The following is a 27553-nucleotide window of genomic DNA, read 5'->3' on the forward strand; positions in this document are numbered from 1 at the left end:
TATAAAGATAGGCATGGAACACCTGGGTGGCTCGGTCGGTTAAGCGTCTGACTTCGGCTCAGGTCAGGATCTCACAGCTTGTGGGTTCGAGCCCTGCATCAGACTCTGTGATAACAGCTCAGAGAATGGAGCCTGCTTCGGATTCTGTATCTCCCTTTCTCTCTGCCCCTCACCTGTTTGCTCGCTCGCTCTTTCTCTCTCAAAAATAAATAAAACATTAAAAAAAATTTTTTAAGATAGGCAAAGTGATGCTAAAAATCCAAATTAAAACTAGACCAGAATATTTACATATTTTATTAAATCTTTACAATCAGTAATTATAATCAAATACACAATTATATACAAGGATTATATACATTTTGCCCAGACTTTTACATCACAGTACATAGTTTCCCTTAGAAATATTGTATACATTTATCACCAAACAATAAAATCCAACAACAGTAGTGTTACAGCACCTGTTAGTACAGACATCTTTTTCATAAATTACATCATAAGAAAATATACGGCTGTAAATTGGGCTTTTAAAAATGTCTTTTATAAAATCTGAACATACAATATTTCATTCACAGAATGTTTTTTTTTCTATGTTCTGACTGAAGCCTTGTGCATAAAACGACCGGTTGGAATATTTACTAAATCAGCCCCCCCCACCTCCAAAATTATAAGCACGATTTGAATTACTTATGCTGAGCTTCCTTTATAATGAATCTGACATGGGGTCTGGTGAGAGAACAAATGCTGGTTTTATTGTAAAAGGGCTATGATGATAATTTGAATTTTTAAAAAATTCTCAAAAGCATAAGCATATTAGAAACTAAAACCAGAGAGTGCACAATTTATCATTTTACTAATACTGTGAAGAAAAAGGGAAAAGTATAATGTCAAAAAATAATTTGTTCTTGAAACAACTGTATTCTTGTTGGAAGCCTATTAAATGTTAAAAAAAAAAAAAAAAACCTGCCAACAAAATACCCCATCCTAAACATATCCAGTAAATTACAATTCTTTCATACCTAAAACTTTATGGGAAAATTATTGCAAATTAGGGTATTATCATTTCAATGGACTTTTATAAGCAGAAAAACTATAGCTATTTTTAGTAGGTAAACAAGTTGAGTTTTAAAACTTGAAAATACCTGAATTAAACACTTGCTCTAATATCTAACTTTTCACTTTCAGATAAATTCCTTACTTGATTCCAGGTTTGTAAACATTGTATAAATCTTTCTTATTCAAACAATTTTATGGCTGTGGTGATCACTTCATCTCTATTTCTATGCAGTCAACATTTAACTGAGGTAGACCAGATGTTTCTAAAATTCAGGGTCTCATAGAATCCCCCGAATATTTAGGAAGTAAATAAAACGTCTATCAAAGGTATTTAAAAAACAAAACATTAAAAAAAAACAAAAACCTAATGCTGTTGGAATTTTTTAATGAACTCAAAAACAACTTCATGGCAGTACATTGAATAATAATAATAATAATAATAATAATGAATAATGATAATGCTGGGAGTTCTGAAGCTGAACATTATACCTTCTTAACTAGGGAAAAATCAAATACGATTCTTTCTGGGTATAAAGTATAATTTCTTAAATTTTTTTCTTTTCTTTTTTTTTTTTAAGGATTCACTTTTCTAAAAAAGTGAACAATTTGCTTCTAGACATCAATGAATGGCAACAACTCCCCCTAATGGCCAAAGGAAGGGAGAGTAAGCTGGTTCTCGTTACCATGAGATCTTTGTGGGGAAAAAAAATTTTTTTACGTTGTTTTGCTAACTTAGAAAGTTGGATTTAGACAACAATGACTCTGAGCTACAAATACAAAATCAAACCAATGTATATAAGGCTTCTGTAATCAAAGTCTTAGAGGAACATCTGCTCCTTTTCTCAAAGCCCCAGTCCTACAAATCAAGGCAAGTCAAATAATTAAGCTTCAGCTACTTTGGCAGCTTTGCAATTAAGATGAACAAAGCACTATATCTATCCTTCCATATACTGTATGTATTATAGTTCTATCTTCTTACACCAAATTTCACATGCAGAAAGACTAAAATATCCACTTTAGTGTCAGGTTTAATTAAGGGCCAATAATGGTCTTATAACTACTCTTCCCCACCCCTCTCCCCCCCAAAAGTGTCTTCTCTATTAGTTTTATTACTCATTGACCCAGTTACATTTAGCCGGAATTTTTGAAAGCAGCTATTCATCCCCTTACAAAAGAATATGACTACCTGGGATCTAAGACACACTGTACATGAATATACATAACTACAGTACAGCACTGCTGTTCTCTTAACAGCTCCATATACAGTTTAAGTTCATTAGTACCTCAAAACTGTTTTCAGAAAAGACTATTAGGTCATGTCATGGTAAAGAGAAAGAAAATTAAGTCTCACAAATACTCCTTTAGACTGATTTAGGTAAGTTTTGAAAAATAAATAAAATGAATAAAACCATGATTTCAACTACAGGGCTGTCTATAGGATATCAACAACAATTTTTAAAAACTTAAATGTGGCTAGCACCAGACTGCCACCAAAAAAAAAAAAAAAAAAAAAAGAAAGAAAGAAAAGAAAAGAAAAGAAAAAGAAATTCTCATTAAGCTATATGGCTATTTGTTAGTTGCTACTGTGTAAGTTTTTTACACAGGTTACCATAGACTAATTTTCAAGTCCATATCAGAAGGAATATTTGTTAAAACAAAACAAAAATGAAACATCTTAAAAACCATGATTCAACAGAAAATGTGACAGACTCCTTAGGTGCAACTTTAGAAACCATAGTTTCAAAGAAGAAAAATAGTAGTTTCCCTAGGATTTTCAGATTACTACCACAGTTTTATTATGGCTCCCTAAGATAGAAAAATGGAACAAAATGTACTCAGCTACTGGCGATGTGGCCCTTGTGGCTCAAATTGCATACTAAACATGGGATGGAGTAAGGCTGATGGCTAGAGGTAATCACCTCTAAGAGCGATGAACTGGAAAAGATTTATAATTTGCCCTACAAGGACAGAACTTTAAGTGCCATTTCAGGTCAGTCACAGCTTTCCCTATGGAAGGCCCAATGGCAAGTTCATTATCACAACATTACAGTTTCCCCTTTGTTCCATTTTTCAGAAGCATTAAGTAACCAATTTCCACAATATATTATATGACCTTTTATCCTGGTCCCAACGATTAGCCTTTATGCAGAGAACTCACTGAGAAAGTACACTGGCTTCACCTTTGGTTTAAATGAAAAGGACGTCGTGAGGAGAGAAAAAAAATCAAGTCCTCTTGATCATTTGTTACACAATGAAGCAAGTGAAAGTGATGAGCAAAGGCTGCTTTCACCATGAACGCATCTGCTTCACAATCACTTAGGTCACTCTGAGTGTTTTTGTGAAGGCAACATAACCAGAATGCCCGCAGTACTCATCTGTATTTTCCCCAAAGAGTCTCTAACCCCAAAACCAAGAAAGCCGAACTTCCTTTAATTAGAAAGCTCTACAAATTCCTATTCTCCTCTCCACTATTAACCGAATTTGTTTCTTGTCTATCTGACAAGACTGCAGAAATCTGGTTCCTAGGAACGCCAGCAATCTTTTCCTGGCCTGAGGTGCTGCAGGGTGGCACGCGACGCTGTCATGGGGTCAGGGTGGGGAGAGGGGGAGGGTTGGGAGTTTCCATTTTTGATGGGACGGTTTTAAGCAAGGTCAGTTCTAACACGGCATGCTCCAGATTCCTATGTTAACTATCTCAGTCAGAACGTGGTTGCTCATCACCATACTTAAAGACTCCCATTAGAGAGCCTGCTTAGTATTCGGGTGTCTGTTAACCACAGTTTGGCTTTTCTTTTTAAATAGGTACCACCAGATTCTTTAGTGAGTCATAGTTCATCTTTCTCCATCATTTCAAATGCTTCTATATCTTCATTCCAGTCTGCTAATATGGAGTCTATAGGCTGGACCTTTTTACCCCAGCTAACATTAGGATTGGAATCTTCCTCAGTTTCTGATTGTTCTTGAAGCTGGTTATCTAAATCTGTACATTCACCATCAAGACTTGTAGTCTCATGGTTTTCCATGGGGTTAGAAATCTGTTCAGAAGGAGAAACACTTGCAGCATTGTCCATATCTGCTGGAGATAATGATTCTGGTTGAGAGTTTAGAGAACTTTCCTCAGGAGACTCTTGATCAACCAAATCAACCTCCTGAGAACTTGATGTAATCTGTTCAGCACTCTGGGAATCATTTTCAGAGGATGGTTGTTCTTCATTTTCCATTTCAGGATCTGTACATGAAAGAAACAAGCTTCATGCTACTTTCCTACTCAAAATATTTACTATCACACTTTTAACAGCCTACTGGTTGTTGCAATAAAATGAAGAAATAAAAAAGAAAGAAAAACACGTTAATGCAGAGCAGTGAACATTAACACTGAAGAGTAAAAGACTGCCTTTAATCATGTAATCACATGTTTTCTGTATATTCATTTTGCAAAATGTGCCATTACAAAATAAACATTCTTCCAAACTGAAAAGAGTGACTCTAGTAACTGACAAGTCTTCAATGGGGATTAGTAAATATGCCAACGAATACACTAAACAATACTATTATTTAAGTGTACATAGATTTGCATTGTAGGTCTAAAATTTATTAAATATCTCAATTCAGGAAAGCTTGCACATGAGAACATATGAAATAGAGTAAATTTTAAACAGCACTTATCATAACTATATTTTAAGATAATATTCTTTTGAAAAGTGAAATTCCCATGCAGTAAGCCATGACAATGCCAATAATACAAAATTTTGGATGATTTGAGGGTACTAATGTGGTTAAATATTTTCATAAAGACACGAACTAAGATTATTTACAAAACTTGTATTTCATTATTGTAAGTCTATGAATTATAAGACCATTTTAAAATCCACTGGAAGGATAAGAGTAGGTTAAACCTCTTGTAATGAATATACAATGAAGCCACTAGAAGCATCCTATTTGGGGTTCCTACAAGAAAGTGCTTCCACAGCACTGATGCCCCATGCTGCCTCATCCTCAATCTCTGTGCTTAGCCAGCAAGCAAGTCCTGAGGGTCCTCTGTGTGATGGGCACTGTGCAAGGTACTGGGGGTAAAACGAGGCAAAAACAGACACCAGATTTGCCCTTATGGATCTTTTAGTCCAGGTGGGGAAAACATTTCCAAATAATCACACAAAATAAATGGAAAACTCTAACTGTGACATGTTTTATGTTGCTAGGAAAGGTTACAGGGAATAGGAAAGAATAGAGTTGAGGGTTTCCTTTGGAAACTGACACTTGAGCTCAGATTTAAAAATAGAGTTAATCCATCAAAGAAGGAAGGGAAGATGGACATATTATAAAACCAGAAAAACTAAAGGAAATACAGGTATGCAGGAAGGTACAGACAGGTGTGTTTATGCGTACTCTAAGTAGGATTATCTGACTAGGGAAGTTTAAGTTCTTGGGCGGGGGGGGGGGGGTTGGGGGAGTCTCCACATTCTCTTCTAAGCTGTGGAAAAGGTACACTTGAATTCGACAATCAGGAAAACTATGGTGGTGACCAAAGAAGAGAAAGTGGAAACTGGCTGCTTGGCGCTCATTTATACTAGGCTACCCTAAGTTCAAGGGAAAACAAAAAGAAAACCTTCAAGTTTTTTTCTAGAATTGTATTAATCTAGTTTTAGAAGGATAGGAAAGAGCGTAGTGCTGTTTTGTCTAGTAATAAAAATTGTGCTTTTGGCAAAATTACCCTAGGGATACATGTATTATGTAATATTATTTTGGAAATCTAGCTAACACAAAAGGATAAGAAAACAGAAAAGTCGGTGTAAATATAGGAAAAGAAAAGATCAAATTGCATTTTCAATTGTATTGTATGCTTAAACTCAAAGCAACTCTCAATTTAAAAAAATACCATTAAAAAAAAGAACTTGATAAAGAGGGTAAAAATAAGATACATACGCAAACAACCTCTCTCTACTAACAACTGGTTAGGATTAAATTAAGTACCATTTTCACAATAAAAGTAAAAACTATAAAACAAATTTATTATGAAAGGAACAAGACTATATTACTTAATACTATAAAATCTCAATGAAAACACACAAGATCTAATTATATTTGTAGCTAAGGGTATGTTCCTGTCATAATATTTAACAAAAACTTCCTACTTCTATGAAAGCATCATGTTCCCATTCTACTTCTTTTTGTTTTCTTTTGGGAGCAGATAGAACTATTTACAAGTTCTTATGGAAGAATATATCAATGAGAAGTGAAGAAATTGTAAAAAGAATTAGCGAGAGGAGAGTTGCCTTATCAGATATCAAAATGCACTCAAAACAGCAAACTTGTACTACTGGCATAGGAGTAAACAAACAGATTAGTGGAAAAGAAGTGCTAGTCTGGAAACACATGGAATATATGAGAAGAGCTGGTAAATAGCAAAGAGGCAGCAATCAGGAAAGTAAAAATGGCAGATGGAGAAATAGAAAAAGGAAGGAAGGAGTCAGTGTCTGCCACACTAATACACATTTTGATTCTAAGGTGCCTGTTAGCACTGGCATGGAGTACCACGATCCTAAGAGCATTAACAGCTATGTCATTAAATTCAGGAATAGATCAGAAACACAGGAAGCAAAAAAAGAGTGAAGAAAATGTCAAGATACAAAGACAAGAAAGTTATTAAGTTTTAATAATAAAAGGACAAGGGAGCCTTGGCAAAGACTCAGAGACTGGATGTTCCACAATCATTCATTCATCTGTACAACTAGCATTTGCTGAAACAAGAATACAGAGATGAGAGCAGGTAAAGAAGTACAATGTGATATGAGTGTCAAAGTAGAACTCATTAAAAAGACACTTTTAAATTTTACCTATAAGAATAAGAGAAAATTCCATAAAGAAGGTGGTATTTAAACTGGGTATGCAGGATGGCTAAATGTCCTCAAAGAGAAAATGGGCCATGGGGATGGGGACAGGGATTGATGAGCATTTCCAGAAAGAGGGAAGAGATGTCCAAATGCAAAAACGCATGAGAAAGCATGCCAGGTTGTAGAAGGAGGGCAGGTATGTATCGATTCTGCTTAAAAGAAGGTTTCAGATGCTCCTTTCTAGGCAAAGAGGCCTTCTGCATACATATTAGATTTTTTTCCCTGAAGCAAATCCTTTCCAATAGCAACCCAAATCCTATAGTTCAAATTTAGGGCACATTCACCCCAATCAAGTTCAGTGGGAAATAATCTTAGGAAAAATAACACTGCCAGACTTCAACCTTGAGCAGTTCAAACCATGGCACCTTTCCTCTCTTTCCCCTATTTTCTCTGTCTGCCTCTTTATCAGGTAGACAGAAATATAGGAGTAGCCCTGAAAACATCCTTCTACAGCTCTTAAGGTACCACAGGCCTACATTGTAAACTGCAAGCATGATAATGTATTGAACCTTTAAAATGACGAGCCTTTTCCCCTTGAAAATACTGAGAAAGGGAAATGGATTCTTAACTATAAACTGTTTGAAATTTGGACCTAAATGAAAGAGCACAGTGTATTTTGTTTGTGAGCACAGGTTTGGACTAAGTACCTTTATAAACTCTTGAAATTTGGGAAGATGGGGCACACATGACAGACATAATATTAAAACTTCCGTGGATAACTTAACTTTTAGATGTATGACTGGTTTGACCCGAGGAAGCAATGTTTCCACTTGATAAATTAAGAATGCTTTACTTCTGAAGAATGCGTAGTAAGATACGTGAACATTTTTGCTAGCAGATAGGACTGTTGCAGATATTTCTGTATTAATGGCTGGGACTTCTCAGAATAAGACAGTTAACAGTGGGAGTGGGGGGCTTGTTCTGGACTTCTATTTTCTGTATTATTATGTGGGAAGAACTGCTCGATCCAAACTGTATGACATTATACAGGAAGTATGGATTTGTGCAATGAGATTTTTAAAGGGCAATCTGGAGGACATTTTAATGTTGAGATTTTAAGGATGCTAATTGTTTGGGGTACTTATACAATCCTACCTGGTACCCCTGATGGTACAATATGGCTCAGACATAGCTGGAAATTAAAAAAAAAAAAAAAAAAAAGTGCCTACTTAGTACTATTCAGTGCTTCTTAAAGTGTAGCTGAGTGGGATTATCTGCGATGCTTGTTTAAAATGTCAGATTCTGGTCCCCTGCCTTCAGAGAGTCTGATTCAATATTCTGGAGTAGGACTCTGGAATCTACACTTGCAACAAGTACATCAGCTGATTCTGATGCAGAAGAGAAACACTGATGCATGCAGTAATGGCACAAGACAAATCAATGACAACCACCACAGACATTAACTTCTTAGGATATTTTCCTAAGTATTCTGAATGAAGTAGTTGATTTACTAAAACTATTATTGATTTTTTTGTCGTATTGATAATAGTGTTACATTGATTTAGTAAATATAGTTGTACAGTGCCTGAAAGACCTACATAAAAAAGAGAATTTTTCAAGACTTTGTGTCAAAAGATGACTCTATAACAGAATCACAGTTCAACAAATTTAGAGACCAGCGAAACTTTAAAATACATATAATTTAAGTAAAGCCCTTTTACTGCAAGGTCCTTAAAATAGAACACTGTTCAGATAATACTTTTCATACAGTAATCCACTCCTGCCTTATTCACGGTTTCCCTTTCTGAGGTTTCAGTTACCTGCAGTCAACCATGGTCAGGAAGCAGATGACCCTCCTCCTCCTGACACAGCATCAGAAGGTCACTAGCAGCCTAATACTGTCACAATGCCTATGTCATTCACCTCACTTCATCTCATCACGTAGGAATTTATCATCTCACATCACCACAAGAAGAAGGATGAGTATAGTACAATAAGATATTTGGAGAAAGCCCACATTCCTTTAAGTCTCATTACAGTATATTGTTATAACTGTTCTAGTTTATTATTAGTTATAATTATTAACCTTTTATCGTGTCTACTTTATAAATTAAACTTTATTACAGGTATGTATGCATAGGAAAACATGGCAAATATACAGATCGATATACTATCCAGTTTCAGGCATCCACTGGGGGGTCTTGGAACATATCTCCCACAGATGGGGGGGGGGAGCGCTACCTATAGAATTTATCTTTTCTCACATTCTTTCTCTAGTATGGGAAGCACATGCTTTGCTATGATCTTGTAGTCCTAATCCCATGTACTCCTACACACATACACATTTCTAAAACAAAGTCGATATTTTACATACTTTATACTGTATTCAAATAAAAGTGATCAAAAGTAACACATGCCAAAACAACGTCTTTGTTAGACTGACTCTTGCATTGACATGGACTAGCGAATTCATCTATTATATGGATATATAATTCACAGGATTTGTTATGACAGGATTGAAAAAGAATTATTATCATGGGACAGCTGACTAGACATGAAAATAATCTAATCACATTAAACAAGATAATTATCATGATATCCACTGAAACACAATTATATATATATATATATATATATATATATATATATATATTTGCATATGCATGTGTGTGGATATATACACGTACACAAATACATATATACATATATATAATTTAAGGCTTATTAATGCAAGATACTTACTACTGTTAATAATGTAGCTTGGAATCATTTTACCTTTTAATATTGCTGCTGAAATTCCAATGGTAGCACAAAATGGGGGGAGAAAAGCAAAGGCATTAAAGACTTATATGGAATAATAATTTGCCTGTGTTTGATGTGCATAAATGCATATACGTAGGAAAGAGTTGAGCAAAAGGACTTGGGGAAATAAAATCACAAACACAGGAGGATTTAAGATTAGAAATCCTTTCTATTCTGTTGTTCCCAACTCTACATCCTTATGTACATATGTCCTACTCCGTTGTTCTTAAATAGTTGACACTTGAAAGGATCTCAAGAATAAAGCACTATAAGAATGAGAAGACAAGACAAAACAACACTGACTTGGCTAGCACTAGGTTATAGCTAACCTTTTTTTTTTTTACTGTTTCACCTGGAAGTTACACTGAATTGAATCAGTTTCCTACATAGGGGATTCAACAACCTGCACCAATTACACAACTTTAGCCATTTACAGGTAATGGGAGAAATAGAGTTCTCCCTCCAGGCTCCTCCAGTAGATCAGGAGGTGCGGCTACCATAAGCAGGATGGTAGTAGTCTATGTCTGATGGTTCACTTTCCCTCATTTCTCCACTATCCCAGGATGTGAAATATAAGAGAATAGCAGTAAGACCTGCCGTTTATACAATAATTTGGGTTTCGAATAGCTTTCAAATAACTAACAAACATTGTGGCCTATAGAGGACTATATATTATCGTGAATTAAGGCATGCTGCCTTGTTCTTCAGACATCACTTATATCTCTTATAACTTATAAATCCTTATGTGATAAACCTACACCTCAGTGGGTAGAAGCTGCTAGATTTGTACTGCCTTCAACAAGACAGTGGTCATTTGATTACTGGTGGCCTGCTGAAACCTAACTACTAGTATACTGTATACAATACCACTCGATACAATCTCTTTTTATTCCTTATAAAAGAAATGTAAGATCTAGTATCAGCAGAACTGAATGGTGAACATGTGTGGATATTTAAATTGACTCTCTTGATATATTCCCCCGTATGTTTATCACTGGGCAGGACCATAGCAAAAATGATAAATTACATGTAAAAAACATTATTCTGAAAGCATCCTAAGTCAGCAAACAAAGCAAAGTAAATGTTTTGCAACTCTTATTTCCAAAAGAAAAATATATTTTGAAAGCATCTTCTTTTTAACTTCTTTTACCAGTGCACCAAAAACAACTTTCTATAACTCATTTTTGTTATCAAACTAGTAAAACTAATGCTAAGCTACATCAAAAACAAGGATTTTTTTTTACCCTTACCTCTATCTTTTGCTTTGTCAGAAAGGAGCACCTCCACCTCCTCATATTCCCGGATGGCATCCAGTATGATACTTCCTTCTTTACTAAATAAGAATAGCATGGGGATCTTGATGTCATCTGTGTCCTTCCCATCACCTGCCATCTGGAACAGAGGGGCAGTATCACTGCTGCTCCCCTCATTGTCATCTAGCAGAAAATGAATACAGCAAACATAAAAACATCTGTCCATTAAAAAGATCTACAGACAAAACTTTACTGTTTTTTTTCCCTGTTGGCAGCATTTATTTTATGCATCAAGAATCATAAAAATAAACATACTTGGGGCTCACTAATTCCACTCCTAGAAATTTATCCTGAGGAAAGAACTCAAAAGAAGCAAAATGATTTACTCCCAAAGTAGTTTACTGGAGTGCTACTTACAATTGTGAACAACTGTGAACTATTATAAGTAAATTATAATTAAGTACTTGATGGGACACCCAGGAAAACAGATTATTATTATTACATGAAAAAAGTAGAACTCAAAATTCTATGATTATGACTAAAATTTTCCATATGCTTATGAAAAGCCTTGGATTTTTCACTCAAAGACTTGGATTACAATGATAGAACTATGAATGAAATTTTATTGTTGCTTAAGATTTCCTTTAATGGCATTTACCAAACTACCTATTGGTAGTTCTTTTTTATATACTGCTCACAAAGAAGAATTATGATAGTCGTTTTCGCTCTGTAAGTTGAGGTGACCATTACTGTTAGTTTACATTGGTTAGCTAACCGCAGTAGGACTGCTCAATACTGTTTGACCACGGGGCCGGCCATGTCCACCTCTAACTGCACACGCCAGGTGAAGAACCTCCCTGTCCCTTCTCAGAGAGCTTGCTCTGAGGACCCACCTCCTTAGCAATAACTGACTAGACAAGCATGGCCACCTGACAGTCTCTCTGGAGGACCTAGAAGTGGCACACAGAATGACTGCCCCAGTTAGCAGTGGGTAGTGATCTAGTAAAATAACAGACTCATGGTTGAGGCTGCAATTTTACAATGACTTCTTGGAACTAATGGGCAAAGAGGGAACAAGCTGGTGAGAAGCTGGAGAGTGAAGCAGAACTGCAAAGAGATGCAGAGAAGAGAGTCTGGGAAGACCCAGAGAAAAGAGACAGACAGATGTGAAAAATGCTACTTAAAAAAATCATGGTTCCTGATGATTTTTGCTCAGTTGAACTTCTTTCGTGTTCAATTAAAATAATCCAGTCCCATGTAGTAAACAAACTTTCCATCTTAAACCAGTTTAATCAATTACTGTCTCTTGCAGACAAATGATTATTCTAAGATAATTTTTACTTCTATTACTTGCGGTAAAAAACTTAGTCTTAATTATTAGCTCATTTATTTACAATTAAAACTAGAAAAAACAAAATACTTCATCAGAAACAAAAAAACATAGGAAAAAGAAATTATAATACAAGAAAGCTTCCTTTTAAAAATTAAATTTTCTGAGAATAAAGATCATTGCCTCTTGTTTACCCAGAGGATTCTGCTACTAATAACTACTAAAGACAACATTTGACTTGACAAACCTCGCAGAGTAGAGAATACCACAAGAGTCACACTTTATAGGGAAAATGGTAACTATTCCACTTATGTTCCAGACTTTACTTTTTATATTTTAAAGTCTTGGTGAAGAGGTGTTCAAAGTGATAGTGATGACAAGCATTAAATTCTTCAATAAAAGATATCTCTGTGTGGAAAATAAGGATAGAGAGATGATTTGAGCGGAGCATCAGCAACCTGTTTCTGTAATTGGCCAGAAAGTGAATGTTTTGGACTATGCAGTTCTCTACTCCATTACTGTGGCTCAAAAGTAGGCACAGACAGGAGCGCCTGGGTGGCTCAGTTAGTTAAGTGTCCGGCTTTGGCTCAGGTCATGATCTCGCGGTTCATGAGTTCGAGCCCCACATCGGGCTCTGTGCTGACAGCTCAGAGCCTGGAGCCTGCTCTGTATTCTGTGTCTCCCTCTCTCTCTGTCCCCCCTGGCTTGTGCGTGCGCGCATGCACTCTCTCTCTCTCTCAAAAATAAAAAACCATTAAAAAAATTTTAAAGTAGGCATAGACAATAAATAATTTTTTTTCATTGAAAGAAATCCTAATATTTTATTTTAAACGTCCTAAATTATTTTCATTAAAATAAACCTTAACATATATTTTTATGTTTTATTTATTTATTTATTTTCAGAGAGAGAAAGAGAGCACACGTGCAAGGGGGCGGGGGGGGGGGGCGGGAGAGAATCCTAAGCAGGCTCCACACCAGCAGTGCAAAGCCTGACGTGGGGCCTGAACCCACGAACCGTGATATCATGACCTGAGCTGAAACTAAGAGTCAGATGTTTAACTGACTGAGCCATTCAGGAGCCCCTAAATCCTAATATCTTATTTTAAATGTCTTTTTATTTATCTTGAATTCAAAAAGGAAATCTATTCTAATAAGAAAGAAAAAATTCAAAAATAGATCTCCCCTGTGAGAGACACTATAAAAACTTAACTTCATAATTAGGATGTGACCTCAGGTCTTCTAGTTCTGAATATAAACTATTTACTTATAGTGTCAAAATGCATATTTTCCCTGACAGTCACGGACTGCCTGTTATAAGTGATTTTCTATGAAAAATAAAAAAGCAGAACACACTGGTTGAAATGCAGAGGTAAAATGATTTGAGTTTGTAATTTCAGTGGAAAAAGACCCAAGAAAATAAAAATTTGCTTGCAATTAGTACTTATACCTATGGTATGTAAGCCCTTATGCTAGGAAATTTTATGTATTATTATCTTCAAACCTTACAACCACCTAAAAGATATTTATTAACATTTTCACTGGAGCTTAAAAAGAAATTCTATTGAATAAACTGATAAACTAAAGCTGGGCCAAGGCCAAGGTTACACCATGATCTTGTGGCAGAGCCAGGAACTGTTCCCCCATGTATTTGACTCCGAACCCTGCAACTTTGTGGAGGAATGAGTATTTTTAATGGCTCCCCACTGGAGGTGACAGGGTGTAATTCTTGCCTTTAAGGGGCTTTGGATCTCAAAGCACATTTTTTATCCATAGTGTTGGGTGCTTTGGGGTACCCTGCCTTCACACACACTTTCACTGGCATTAATATACAGAAACCTAAATCCAGACTTTCAAAAAAGATACAAGATACACAGAAATTATTAAGAGTGTCACTGGATTACCCATCCATTACACTGACTAGTGAAGTAAAAATAATATGATGAATTCCAATAAAATTTTGAAAAATACAAGGAAAAAATCCTAAAAATCATCTCCTCCTCATCAACACAACGGCACAGAGGATTACTCACCAATAACAATGCCACCAATGGCACCAGCATTCTGAATGTTGCGTGCCTTTTCTGCAAACATGCACTGTCCTCTTTGTATCAAAGCGATTTTTCCCATCACTGCCTCGGGGTTAGTAAGCTCTGAACAACCATTGTATGGTTTACTGCTTGCAACAAATCCTCTCGTCTGTCAGAAATAAAAGTAACTTAAATATTCCTTTATCTTCTCAAATCACTCACTATCTAGAGTTTTAAATAAGCCTTATTTCTTTTCTAATGATAACACATCCAATATATAAATTTTTGTTTTGAACATTTTGCATATCATATAGTACCCAACTGACATTTTACTGTGCTCTGCAGTTTATAAAGCATTTTTACATAAATGACTAAATCTGATATTTATAAAAACTCTAAGAAAAATAATACAGATGATATTTCCATTTTACATATGGGGAAACTGAGACTCCGTTTACCTAGTATGCTCAAAGACACAATGTTAGTGAGTGGTAAAGTTGGAATACGTAAATCTGTAGGCAGTTTCACTATGTACCCACACCCACAATTAAAATAGCTGGTAACCATTTTTAAATCATCACTGGTAGCCAGAAAAAATTTTGAAAGAGGAAAAAATTGGATTTAGTCTACATGAATCTGTAAGCAGTTCTTCTTCTTAGAAAAATTAAATCCACTAGAGAACTGACTTTAAAGATGCTAAAATAAAGATGTTTTAATATCCCTCTCTTAGAACATAAACTCCATGAGGGCATGGCTCTTCATTGGCTTTGTAAACTTGATATACAGCAAACATCTAATAAAACAGTGTCTAGAATATAGTAGGGACTCAATAAAGAGGTGCTGAATGGATGAGTCAATCCACAAACCTATATAGCTTTAAAATACACATATAAAAATGGCCTAAATTAGGGGTAATGGAGTTCAAAGACCATTGGCTTTAGATGGTCAGGCTACTTGGGTCTGGTCCCAACTCTGCAACCAATTAGATACACTTGTGCACTGTTTGGCAATGCAGGTCTTTGTTTCCTGTGTTAAAACTAAGGGGATGGGCTAGCTTAGTGGTCTTCCTATTGGCCTGGTGGGACCTCAGCATCACTCTCCATAGCCACTTGGGCCAAAACACCTCTGCTTTTAGAGCTGTTCTCTACGTTAAGGCTCCAAGTTACCTTATTGTTCAACAAAAGGTTCTAGTAGTGGTTAGAAAGTCCCAAAACCCATTGTTAGATAATTTAAAGATACTAAATTAGAGAACAGGCCAAGAAATGGACAGTATCTAAACAATATTTTAAGTAAAATCCTATAAGTATGTTGTATACATAAATTATGACTCAAAATTTTCAAGATATGTTTTTAACTTTAATCTTCTTTAATGTGGGAGAGTGAATATTTAGGTTTTAATAAATTAAATATTTAGGTTTAATAAATTAGAGCGACTAAGAAATTAGATAATACTTACACAATACTTTAACTTCAATTTCAACAAGTACATTGTAAGTGTACACACCTCTTTATGTTTAGACAGATCTAGCCCAAACTGAGCTGGTCCAGCAGTCAACACTACCCTGCCAAAAAATGGGTGGGAAACAATCTGTACAGCTCGTGGAGGTAGCTGCTGTTCTTTCTGTTGCTGACTTGACAGTTCAATCATCTCCTGCATGAACCTCAACCCATCTTCAGCATCAATTGAACTAGCAGCCTAGGAAAAAAACAAATTCATTTTATCCTTTCCTTATGAAAACTTTCAACTTTCTGATTTCTTAAATACTACTACAATAATTTTCCCTTTCAGTTTTGGTCCCTATCAAATATTTTATGGCTTTTTTTGTCCTCAAAAATATTACTTCTGGAAATATTTTCTGAAGGTAAATTTATAATCTTTATCAATGTCTCTTTCACTGTTCTACAAACCACTGATACAAATGGGAGTATTAGACTTCCACCAAATGCTCAAATGCTAATACTATGCTTGATTTCTCCCCACTGCTTCCTCTTTTCAGAAATAAACTTCATACCTGACCCACACTTCGCTTCTTTGGAATTACGAACCAACAACCAGATTAAATTCAAAATATATGTATCAGGCATCTATTAGTGCTGGACTCCAGCACTTCACTAGGAAGTGGGGAGATAGTCTTTCACTTTAAGAAGTTTGTATCCAGAGGAGACAGACATGTAAAATTACCTATGATAAAATTCTCCGGTGGGAAAGTAGACTAGCAGCACAGACAAGGGAATGATTGATTCTGCCAGTGTGGATCTGGGAAATATTTAGAATGACATGTGAATTGAGTCTTAACAGAGGAAAAGCTAAAGAATGCCTGACTATGGTAGAAAGAAGGTGGATTCCTGAGACTGTACAGGAAAAGCCATTTGGATTTGACAGGAGTCAGAGGATGAAAGAAAACAGAGAGGGTTGGGACACAGAGACAAGTTCAAGCCTATCTTGATATGTCCAGTTTCGGTGACTTAGGAGAATGATGTTAGGGTCTACTGAGACGGACAACAAAAAGGAAAAGAGATGGACTGAGGTGGGGACAGGAAGAGATAATTAAATCAGGTTTGGACAGATTGAGACGGAGATGCAGACACGTATGACAGGTAGACTAAAGCTGAATTAGGAGTCAGGGTTACCTATGTGTATCTAAGAAATCATGTGTACAAAGACGACAGCTGAACTTGTAGAAACGGAGGAGATTGCTGAAGAAGAGTATAGAGAGAAAAGGGTATGATCCAGGTTCTTTGGCAGTGCCTACGTTGAGTGGTTGTACCAAAAAAGGAGAGCTCCAAAGGAATCCACAAAGCAAAGAACAGAAAAGTAGGAAAGATGTATGTTGCTGGAATGCCCTGGAAGCCAAGAAAGGGATAGGTTTTAAAAAGAGGTCAGTCAACAGTTACAGAAAAATTCAATCAAGTAAGGATTAAGAGGCCATTGGGTGGTAATTATGTCATTGGTGGCATAAGTAAAAGTAATGTAGTTAGAGATGTCACTCCCACTACTGAGAAGTGACAGTAAGTGAAACATAAGGAAGTGGATAGAATACTCTTTGAGGAAGGATGGATGTGACAACAGAGATGAAACAGAATTCCGAGACAGAAACTAAGGTTGTGGGAAGGCTGAATTTAAGGGATACCTGGTATGGATCCAGGTTGAAATTATTTAGCAAACTATGTAGTTTTCTCAGAATGAATATACTAATAAGCTGGGTAATTAAAAGGCCTCATGTTATGAAAGCTTTTCCAGCAAAAAAACAATAGAATTTTCCCAAAAGGGAAATCTGTTATCTTTCCTAGGCATAGACATGTACATGCAACTTTTGATTTCCATAATGAATAAAATACTTAGATTCAGGAATGTTTTGGAAACTAAAATACTGTAAACTACAGAGATATTAAAACTAATTATTAGCTTTTAAGATTATGCTCTAAATTATGGAAAGACAAGGGGCTGAAAAACAGGAAAATTTGGATTTTAGCCCTACAATTGACTATACCAATTTAAGCAAACTACCTAACCTTTTTGTGAGTTAATTGATCTAGCCTATGAAAGGGTTGAATTACATGGCTTTCCAAGATACCTCTCCAAGTCCTAAAATTCTAGAATGATTCTCTAAATCATCTATTAAAAGTTTTTAGAAAGCCAAATGTCATTATCTTATTCAAGCTAATGAGACCACAGAGGGCAGAGATGGTATCTAATTAGTACAGCAATGGCTTACTTGGATTGCATGTTGAACCAACTGGACTCTCCCATCTTTGAGGTGAATCAAACTCACCCCCATCTTCTTCAAGATTTCTAAATGTTCAGGGTTAGTGGCCATGAAATCTCGGGCTCTCAGAGGGGGTTTAGCTCCACTCCTGAAACTCTCCTCTCTGCTAAAAGTAATTACAGACAAGGTTTAAAAAACTACAAATCAGAACTGGGGAAAAACAGAAGGCAAATAAAAATAATTGTAGGTATTTGCAAAATTGCTAGTTATAGAACTAGTGAAACTGGAAAAAACTGGAAACAGTTATTTTCCCATATATTACTTAGGTTATTAAGTGGTATAACTCTCAAATATTTTACAATTATCAAAGCATGTATATTATCTGCAGGACTGTCTTAGTCAACAGCCTTATAAACTATTTGAAGGTACAGGATAGGTTGGTTTGGGGATTTGTTATTACCGATTTCTCCCTTGAAAAACAGACTTTTCTCCCAATATTTTAAAAGTAAAACAATACTTCTATCAGTGAGTAACAATACTCAAAAATTTTTTTTAATTTATTAATGGCTTTTCAATGTAACTATTTGGGAAAAAATGAACTCATTAAGCCAAAAAAATTTATTTAAAAATCAAGAATAAGTACTTCATCAAAAAATAAAATCAATTAAAACAAAATCTATACTTTCCTTATGTAGAAAACACAGTTAAAGGAAAAATATTTTTTAAATATTTTCTACATATACAAGACATGTGGAAATGTCTGATGGAAATATTCTGGGTAAAAATGAACTACAGAAGTTAAAAACTACTATTGCCACCCACTGACCATTAATACTTAGTTCATTAAACAAAAGATACACCATAATAAATTTCCGTAAGAAAATTTCCATAAGAAAAAGACATTACTGCAGAATAAACTTTTTCATATAACTTTACCAATGAATAACTTTTAATTACTGGTAACTATATGCTTCAATATTTTTGGTCTAAGTAAACGTCTTTTTGGCTGTTATATGTTCCTTACATTCTCTATCATTTACGAACAATTAACTTTAATATTAACAAATATAAAATAATACATCTTACACTCTGATGATGCCTCTAGGACAGCTCTTATCCACCACATTTTTCAAGGGTTCACGAATGCTCTGAGCATACAACGGATCATTAGGGAAGAGAATCTGAGTGTTTGGACAAGTCCAATCAAAATTACTGTCATCCAGTTCTGTATATTCTGAAGTCTACAATATAAAAGAATGTTATGTAAATAAAAATAATTATTTTACTTAACATTACAGCTTGTTCAAATGAAACATTAAATGAAATATAAGAATATATAGGATGCAATAAAGGAGACAAAGAAAATATCAAGTGTACTTTTCCTCCTACCATACATATATTTATTGAATTCTATGCACAGATTACTTTTCACTTGGAAAAATAAACACATAAAAGACAATAAAACATTTAATTAAAAAACATAACCTACTGTATTCTTCTTAGAGATGCTTTGATTTGTAGTAGAGAGCCAAAGAGGTAACAGATGAGCTTCTGTTGTAAAGATGTAATCTTCTATGTCAAAGATAATGTCTTCTTTATCGGCAAATAACAGGTAAAGATATTTAAACATCTCAGCCAAGAAGAAAGAATCCATTCTAAAATAAAAGGTCATAATTAAATCTTAGAACATAAAAATATTCAAATACCAACTATCTGAAAGCCAAAGAGTCAAGGTCAATAAACATGTCTATATCAATTTAGATGTCCAAAGTACTACAGAATCCATCTATCCCCCGGTGGTAATAGTCTTGACTCCAAGCATATTCCAAGGAAATGAAAAAGACCAGAGGGACCGCCTACCACACAGGCACACTAAATCTTGTCAATGGTGCAGACAAGATTTTCCTATTGGCCTTCCAATGAAGGAGAGTTTTCCATTTTTTCTACAGAGAAGCAACAAGAGGGAAGTAATGCAGATGAAACTTTACTAGTAAGAGCCATACAAGAATTGTCAATTAATATTAATTAAATTGGATAAAGTAATACAATTTTGATGGAGTTCATGATGTAGACACTTAAGTTATATACAAGAAGGTTTTAAGGTAAAGGAAATCATTTCTAAAAAATTACAAGAAAAAAGTACAGCACAAAATCACAGGGACTATGATTCTAACTGTAAATATTTAAATACCTGTCAAGAAGGGAATACAAAACAAAGGGAATAAAAATATAAATATATATGACCTTACAAATGATTCAATGTTATAATGTTTTAATAAACATTTTAAAGAAAAGCTTTTAATAAAATCAAAAGTGGCAGAAAAAGCACAGCTGTTAGATGTAGTTACAGTAACATGAAATTTCATTACATTTACTACCTCCCAAAGAGTCCTAGGTTTTGATGGTAATAACTTGTGGCTTACTGGACAGATGACATAGTTTTACATCTCCTGCCAAGCACAAGTCCTGGCACACAGTAGGCACTCAATAAACGTTTACTAAATCAAATGAAACTTTTAGCAGTATTACAAAAAGAATGAACTAGAGAGGCAATGGAACACAGTGATAAGAACACAGGCTCTGGAAAAAGAAAAGGCCTTTCACTGACTAGCTGTGTAATCATGGGGATATTATATAAGGACTGTGAGTTTCAGTTTATTTTTTTGTAAAGGACATAACAATACCTGCCTAACATTGGGGTGAAGACTAAATGAGATACTCTAAGTCCATTATTTAGCATAGCACCTGGCATATGGATAAGCTCAGAACACAGCTATCCTTATTTTTCCTACACATCAATGATGTTTCATTTTTGGATGACTTTCATTACTCACCTGTAATGTCACAAAAATTTTTGAACATTTTATAGTTAATCTTTTCAGAATAGATAAAACATGCCCTGTCAACCTGCAATATACTTATGATAACGGAGAGCTACTATCATGAAAAAATGTTAGCTTGAGAAGTATAGACTGATAAACACAGTGTTGACTTGTGGTGAATTGTAGAACTGATTATGAGACAAATGATTTGGAAACATTTAGAAAAGAATGGAGACATGATAGATCACTACAGTATGAGTTGGGTAAAGCTAGCAAACTGGGTATCTTATCATATAATCTCATTTGTATTAAAAAATCATTGGGGTGCCTGGGTGGCTCAGGCAGTTAAGCATCCGACTCTTGATTTCAGTTCAGGTCATGATCTCACACAGTTCATGAGTCCGAGCCCCACACTGGCCTCTGTGCTGACAGCACAGAGCCTGCTTGGGATTCATCCCCTTCTCTTTGTATCTTTCTCAAATATAAATAAAAATAAAAGTAAAAAAAAAAAAAAAAACCCAGAAATGCAAACATATATGCAATAAAACTGTCTGGAAGACTGTTTATCAAATTGCCAACAATGGTTATCTTAGGGCTGGCAAGTAAGGGAAGTGTCTTAGCAAAGATTTTCATATTATTTTTTTTTTAATTGTCTTTTTACATTTATTTAGTTTTGAGAGACAAAGAGAGACAGCGTGAGCAGGGGAGGGTCAAAGAGAGAGGGAGACACAGAATCAGAAGCAGGCTCCAGGCTCCGAGCTGTCAGCACAGAGCCTGATGTGGGGCCCAAACCCACGAACCGTGAGATCATGACCTGAGCCAAAGTCGGATGCTTAACTGACTGAGCCACGCAGGCGCCCCTTGATTTCAGTTCAGGTCATGATCTCACACAGTTCATGAGTTCGAGCCCCAGGTTGGGCTTTGCGCTGACAGCATGGAGCCTGCTTGGGATTCGTCTCCTTCTCTTTCTTTGTATCTTTCTCAAATATAAATAAAAATAACAGTAAAAGAAAAAAAAATGCAAACATACATGCAATAAAACCGTCTGGAAGACTATTTATCAAATTGCCAACCGTGGTTATCTTAGGGTGGGCATGTAGGGGAAGTGTCTTAGCGAAGATTTTCATATTATTTTTGCATTTAAATTCTTTCCAGTGATCATTATTATAAAGAAAATACAGATAGTACCATTCTGAAAATTGTGTGTGTGTGTGTGTGTGTGTGCGCGCGCACGCGTGTGCACATGGGCACAGGGACACTGGTGAGCCAGGTGACAGCACTGGTAGATCTGTAAAGGAATAAGCAACCAAATGCAAAGAGCTTGTAACCTGCAAACTCTCAAGTTCCACACCATAAGGTACACTGGTCTTGGTCCTAACCAGAATTCTTCCTGGCAATTTAGATGGAAATTTTCTAAGGTACGCTTAAACTGCAGCCCACTGAACTTAGGTAATATGTTAAATGACTAAGATGAGATTCAAGCTCTCTTTTAGGTCTAGAAACACATACACATACACACACCCCAACAAAACCAAATTTTGCTGAGGTAAGTATAAAGTTCTAAGTTTACACTAAAGAAAAAAAATCATTTACTCAAAAGTAGGGTGGAGAATACCCATTTGTCAGCAGGCCACAAGTAACTGAGGTCAATTGGCTACAAGTTCACCGTGAGGTGAATATAATAAAGCTGCTAAAAAATCTAAAGCACATCTAATAACACAGAATGATGAGGATTACTACTTCTCAACCTTTCGTTCGGCCAACTGCCTAAAAGATCCAATGCTGTCCTCAATGCTGTCATGAGGAACAGAGTTGATGAAGCAGTGATCCTCAATTGAATAGAGGGTGTAAACACATCAGCCCCTCAGAAACTTAGCAACCTTACAACTGTTCTTAACAGTGATGTTTTTGCCAGGCACATCTTAAGTGTGATTAATTCTGGACTTGTTATTTTAAGAGATACTCTATATTTTGGAATATGAAATCAGATTAGGGCAAAGGCAGTGGTAAAAGGTCTAGAAACAACATCATGTAAGGAATATTCACTGGGGAAAAAAAGAAGAATGTTAAATTTAGAAAACTAGAACTCTCTAAACAGGATAAATCATGTCTTCCTCTGTAATTCTTCAACCTGTTACCCCTTTTTTCCACCACAGCACAAATCACATGGTTGCAATTATGTCTTTATACACCTATCTTCTCCACTAACTGTTAAGTCATGGGAGGGCAGGAATTGATTCTAATTTCTTTTTCCATCCCCACACGTAAGTGTGGTGCCTGGCATAAAGAAGGTATTTAGGGGCGCCTGGGTGGCGCAGTCGGTTAAGCGTCCGACTTCAGCCAGGTCACGATCTCACGGTCCGTGAGTTCGAGCCCCGCGTCAGGCTCTGGGCTGATGGCTCAGAACCTGGAGCCTGTTTCCGATTCTGTGTCTCCCTCTCTCTGCCCCTCCCCCGTTCATGCTCTGTCTCTCTCTGTCCCAAAAATAAATAAACGTTGAAAAAAAAAAAAATTAAAAAAAAAAAAAAAAAAAAAAAAAAAGAAGGTATTTAATTATTGTTCCTTGAATGAACTGCCAGAATAGCATGGTGTTCAAGAGCTTCGTGTTCTTAGAGTTCAAGTGTTGATGGGAATCTGGACTTAACTTTACTAATGTGTGACCTTAGGTAAGTTCCCCAATTTCTCTGTGCCTCAGCTTCTTCATCTATAAAATGAAGATTATAGTAGAAGTTACACTTCAGAGAGTTCAAGATCAAATGAGTTAAACACAGAAAGTGCTTAATCAGAAGAGTGTCCGGGTGCCTGGGTGGCTCAGTTGGTTAAGCATCCAACTCTTGATCTCATGGTTGTGAGATCGAGTCCTGCACTGGGGCTCCATGCTCAGTGAGGAGCCTGCCTGGGATTCTTGCTCCCTCTCCACACCCCCGCTGTGCTTGCATACCATCTCTCACTCTCTCTCAAAAAAAAAAAAAAAAAAAAAAAAAAAAAGAGCACCCAGAAGGTGGGAAGCAGTGAATAAATGTTAAAAACAAATACACAGCCTATTTGCTTTCATTTCTTGCTGGTATCTGCATGCCAGTTTCTAAAAACCTAACCAGTTTTCATCAGCTATGATCAGGGAAGTAGGTCCCAAGCCTCATTAATTATTATCTAAATACTCGGAGTGAAGGACTAAGGGATAACTCCGAGTAGATGACGAGTGCTGTGTCTCACCTGCCTCTAGTCCCTCTGCCTCAAAGTCCTTTTAGTACTTCTTCCTAACCCTTGTTCATCCTTCAAGATACAAGAACCTCCAGTGGTCTTCCAGTGACCGTCACATCCCAATTTGCATTTCATGTCCCTTTAATATGTTTCACAACACTTACACAATGTTTTAAAATTTATTTACCCATCCATTCTCAGTGATTCAAAGATGGAAAAGACATGTCTTCCTATCTTTAATCCTCAAAAACTAGTATAACTCTGGCATATAAGACACCTTATAAATGCCTATGGAATGAACATTTGCTAACCAAATAAATAAACTTTAGTGTTCATTAGAAATGTGTTGCTATGTTCTGGACAGTTAAAATAACTGGAATGTTAGTGACTATCACAGTAACCAAAGTATGCTTTTTATAGCTTATTTCATGCCATCTACATCTATCAGTAACCAATCAAACAGAAACTGCCAGTGGTCTTCCCTAGCCTCCAAACCGGCAACAGAATAAGAATATACATTAACCACGATACTACTTTGAGGAATTCTTGACATATATCATAATTCAGATCATTCATCATCCTGGTAACAGTTTTTATATTATGTAAAGTGTCAGAAATTAACACAGAACACCCCATTCCTAATACTAAGGTTCTGATATTTAATAATCATTTGTTCATCTGTGTAAAAATCATTTGAGCACCTACTATATGCCAGGCACTATGATAAAAACACAAACTTTTCAAACAATTTTAAATCAGCCTATTCAAGAGAGTTTAGAAATTAAACACGACGAACTAAGTTTTGCATCTTCAAATACCCTTTGTAAAGCTTATCTGAATTCTACCTAAGAGTCCTATTTTGTGTTGCTGTAAGTTACCCTGAGGAAAGGGGATGTTAGGAATTGTTTTACCTGTCCTCATGACTTCCAGTACGAACATCCTTCATGGCAGCAAATCCGCAAGGCACTCTAGCATATTTATTTAAATTTTCAATAAGTGTTTTCCCTACTTCAAGGTAGTAAGGATCTCCTGTAGCCTATTAAAAAGGAGAATATATGTATACATATATATAGCTTATATATTACCATACACCCACTCATTTATCAGATATTTATTGAGTACCTACTAGGTGCTTAGGCATTGTATCAGGCACTGGAACACAGGTTACATAGAACTTAGCTCTGAAAATAAGCCATGGATCTGCTTTATGGAATTTCTTAAACACACAACTGGAAAGATGTCCAACTATATATCTCAACCCTTAGATAAAATTTTTAATGCCCAGAAAGGTGGGCTGATTAAAGAAAGGTAAGAGACATGCTTTAGAAAGCAGCTTTCAAATATAAAACTCTATATAGAAATGTTTATACAAGTATTTTGAAAAGACAAAAAACTTAGATGTCAATTCTTACATCTTTCAGTAACTACGGACTAGATGAATTAAAACTGTAACATATCCAATCATTATAACATTAAACAAGCAGTCTGAAAACCCAATTACTATTATAAGATAGTGAGATATCCAACACAAAATGGGTGTTAAACAGCAAAAAAAAGAGGTAAAATAGCTTACTTTGTACAAGAAGTAGGTACTTTCTGCAAATTCTGGTCTTAAAGGATGTTGAGCCCAATGTACCCTGAAATCTGTCGTAAATGCCTGGTCAAAACAACATATAAATAGGTACAGTAATGTGAGTTAAAAAATAAACAAGTGACTCCAGAGTATATAATAGCACATGAATTAGACCACAAACAATTTAAAAATAATTAAAATATTGATAACTTTCATCTACAAAATGAAAATTTTCATCGCTTAAAATCCCAATTCATTTTTGGCAAGGTGCTATTTTTACCAATTAAATGTAATTATTTTTGTAAATGATCATTCTGGCTATTAGGAAGCTTAGAGAAAACTATGAAACTCAATAATGCCACTACATGGCCTTTGTGTTTTCTTTTTCCTTATCTCCATTTTCCCCTCTTAAGTCCCTAGTTCTTATATTTCTATGTTGGCATTTTAGCATACACTTTCTTTTGTAACCTCAAATCCTCTGCAGAGTGAGACAGAACATTAGTTAAAAACTACACTAGTCTCACTTGAAATTATTCACTAACAGAGCCAACTGGTTAAAAAAAAGATTAAGGGGCGCTTGGATGGCTCCATCAGTTGAGCATCCAACTTTGGCTCAGATCATGATCTCACATTCATGTGTTCAAGCCCCGCATCAGGCTCTGTGCCGACAGCATAGAGCCTGGAGCCTTTGGATTCTGTGTCTCCCTGTCTCTTTCTGCCCCTCCTCTGCTTACACTCTGTTTCTGTCTCTCAAAAAAGAAAATAAAGTGTTAAAAAAAAAAAGATTAAAATAAAACTAAAACTTTGTTTTTTAGCTTTTTTAAAAGTTACTTTTAAAAGGGGGGGAGGCAGAGAAAGAGGGGTAAGAGAATCCCAAGAAGGCTCCATGCTCAGCGCAGAGCCCGATGTGGGGCTCGATCTGAAAACCGTGAGATCATGACTTGAGCTGAAATCAAGAGTGGGATGCTTAACCAACTGAGCCACCCCAGCCCCCAAGACCAAAACCTTTGTGGGAACCAAATAAAACTTCATCTGCGGTAAGACGTATTTAGTTGAAATGTCAGTTTATTCAGAGTGAATGCAAATTTTATACAATGCACAGTCCTACTTACTTGAAGGCTAATATAACTATACTTTCTAAAACACTTTAGGAATGCTCAGATATCCCACAGTGTAGGGAGTAAGCAGCGACAGAACAAGGTCACACATGAGTTTGAAAATTTTTAATGGTACATTTCTGGAAAGCCAAAATGTGTGTTATTAAAATCTTGCCATATCAAGCTAGAAATAATATTACTAATATATAAAAACCAGGCAGTCTATGTGATCAGCAAGAGTATGTTCAATGTCTATCATTTTCATAAAATAAGCTTTAGAAAATAAAGAGTAAAAAAAAGTCTCTCTAGCTGATGGATATATGTGAAAGTTAGAAATAGACAATGCATATCTAATGGCATGGATTAGAAAGGCTGAAAAATACTAAATTGGGTTTTTGGGTTTTTTTACACAAAAGTCCAGCATTACCTTAAACTTGAGTTCTTTTGGTATATGAGAAAAAGGAAAAACATATATAATAGTTTATAAACCAAAAATAAATGGATATACTATTTAACCGGGAAAAAACAGAAAAAGAGAATAAACCAACCCTGAAGATGACACTTAGTACATTATTAAATTAGCAAGTTACAGTATATATAAATTAGAATTCCAAAGATTATTTGCTTACCTCTGGTAGGAAATTGTGTTTTTTAATCACCTGATACAACATTTCATGAGTTTCAATGGCAGGTCTAATATCCCCCTTTAAGACCTAGAAGTCAACAATAACAACAAAATTACCTAATAAAATAGGAATTGATTTTATCTAGAGTCATTATATACCTAGAAAAATGCACATTAATACATTTAAAATGTGACTCCATTTTGGTAATTCCATTTTAGAGGTCACAATGTA

General features: G+C 35.6%; 1 protein-coding gene across 4 annotated transcripts in view; it reads right to left on the reverse strand.

Annotated features, from left to right (window-relative positions):
• Positions 1-279: 279 nt before the first annotated feature.
• Positions 280-27553, reverse strand: part of EDEM3 (ER degradation enhancing alpha-mannosidase like protein 3) — a 68415-nt gene continuing 41141 nt past the window's right edge. Inside the window, exons 11-20 of one of the 4 annotated variants that reach the window (XM_047076899.1) lie at positions 27326-27409; positions 25600-25683; positions 24938-25062; positions 19493-19658; positions 19090-19244; positions 18070-18166; positions 15801-15992; positions 14300-14465; positions 10937-11122; positions 280-4282 (exon numbers count right to left, since the gene is read on the reverse strand). In XM_047076899.1, coding sequence (XP_046932855.1) covers positions 3879-4282; positions 10937-11122; positions 14300-14465; positions 15801-15992; positions 18070-18166; positions 19090-19244; positions 19493-19658; positions 24938-25062; positions 25600-25683; positions 27326-27409 — 1659 coding nt within the window. In that variant the 3' untranslated portion in view covers positions 280-3878. Of the gene's footprint in view, positions 4283-10936; positions 11123-14299; positions 14466-15800; positions 15993-18012; positions 18170-19089; positions 19245-19492; positions 19659-24937; positions 25063-25599; positions 25684-27325; positions 27410-27553 lie in introns of all 4 variants that reach the window. The other 3 variants (XM_047076897.1, XM_047076898.1, XM_047076896.1) reach the window with 3 other exon arrangements.

Source organism: Lynx rufus, unplaced genomic scaffold, assembly GCF_022079265.1.
Source record: "Lynx rufus isolate CCGP_SWC_20201006 ecotype Redwood Valley unplaced genomic scaffold, mLynRuf1.p SCAF_15, whole genome shotgun sequence".
NCBI lineage: Eukaryota > Metazoa > Chordata > Mammalia > Carnivora > Felidae > Lynx > Lynx rufus.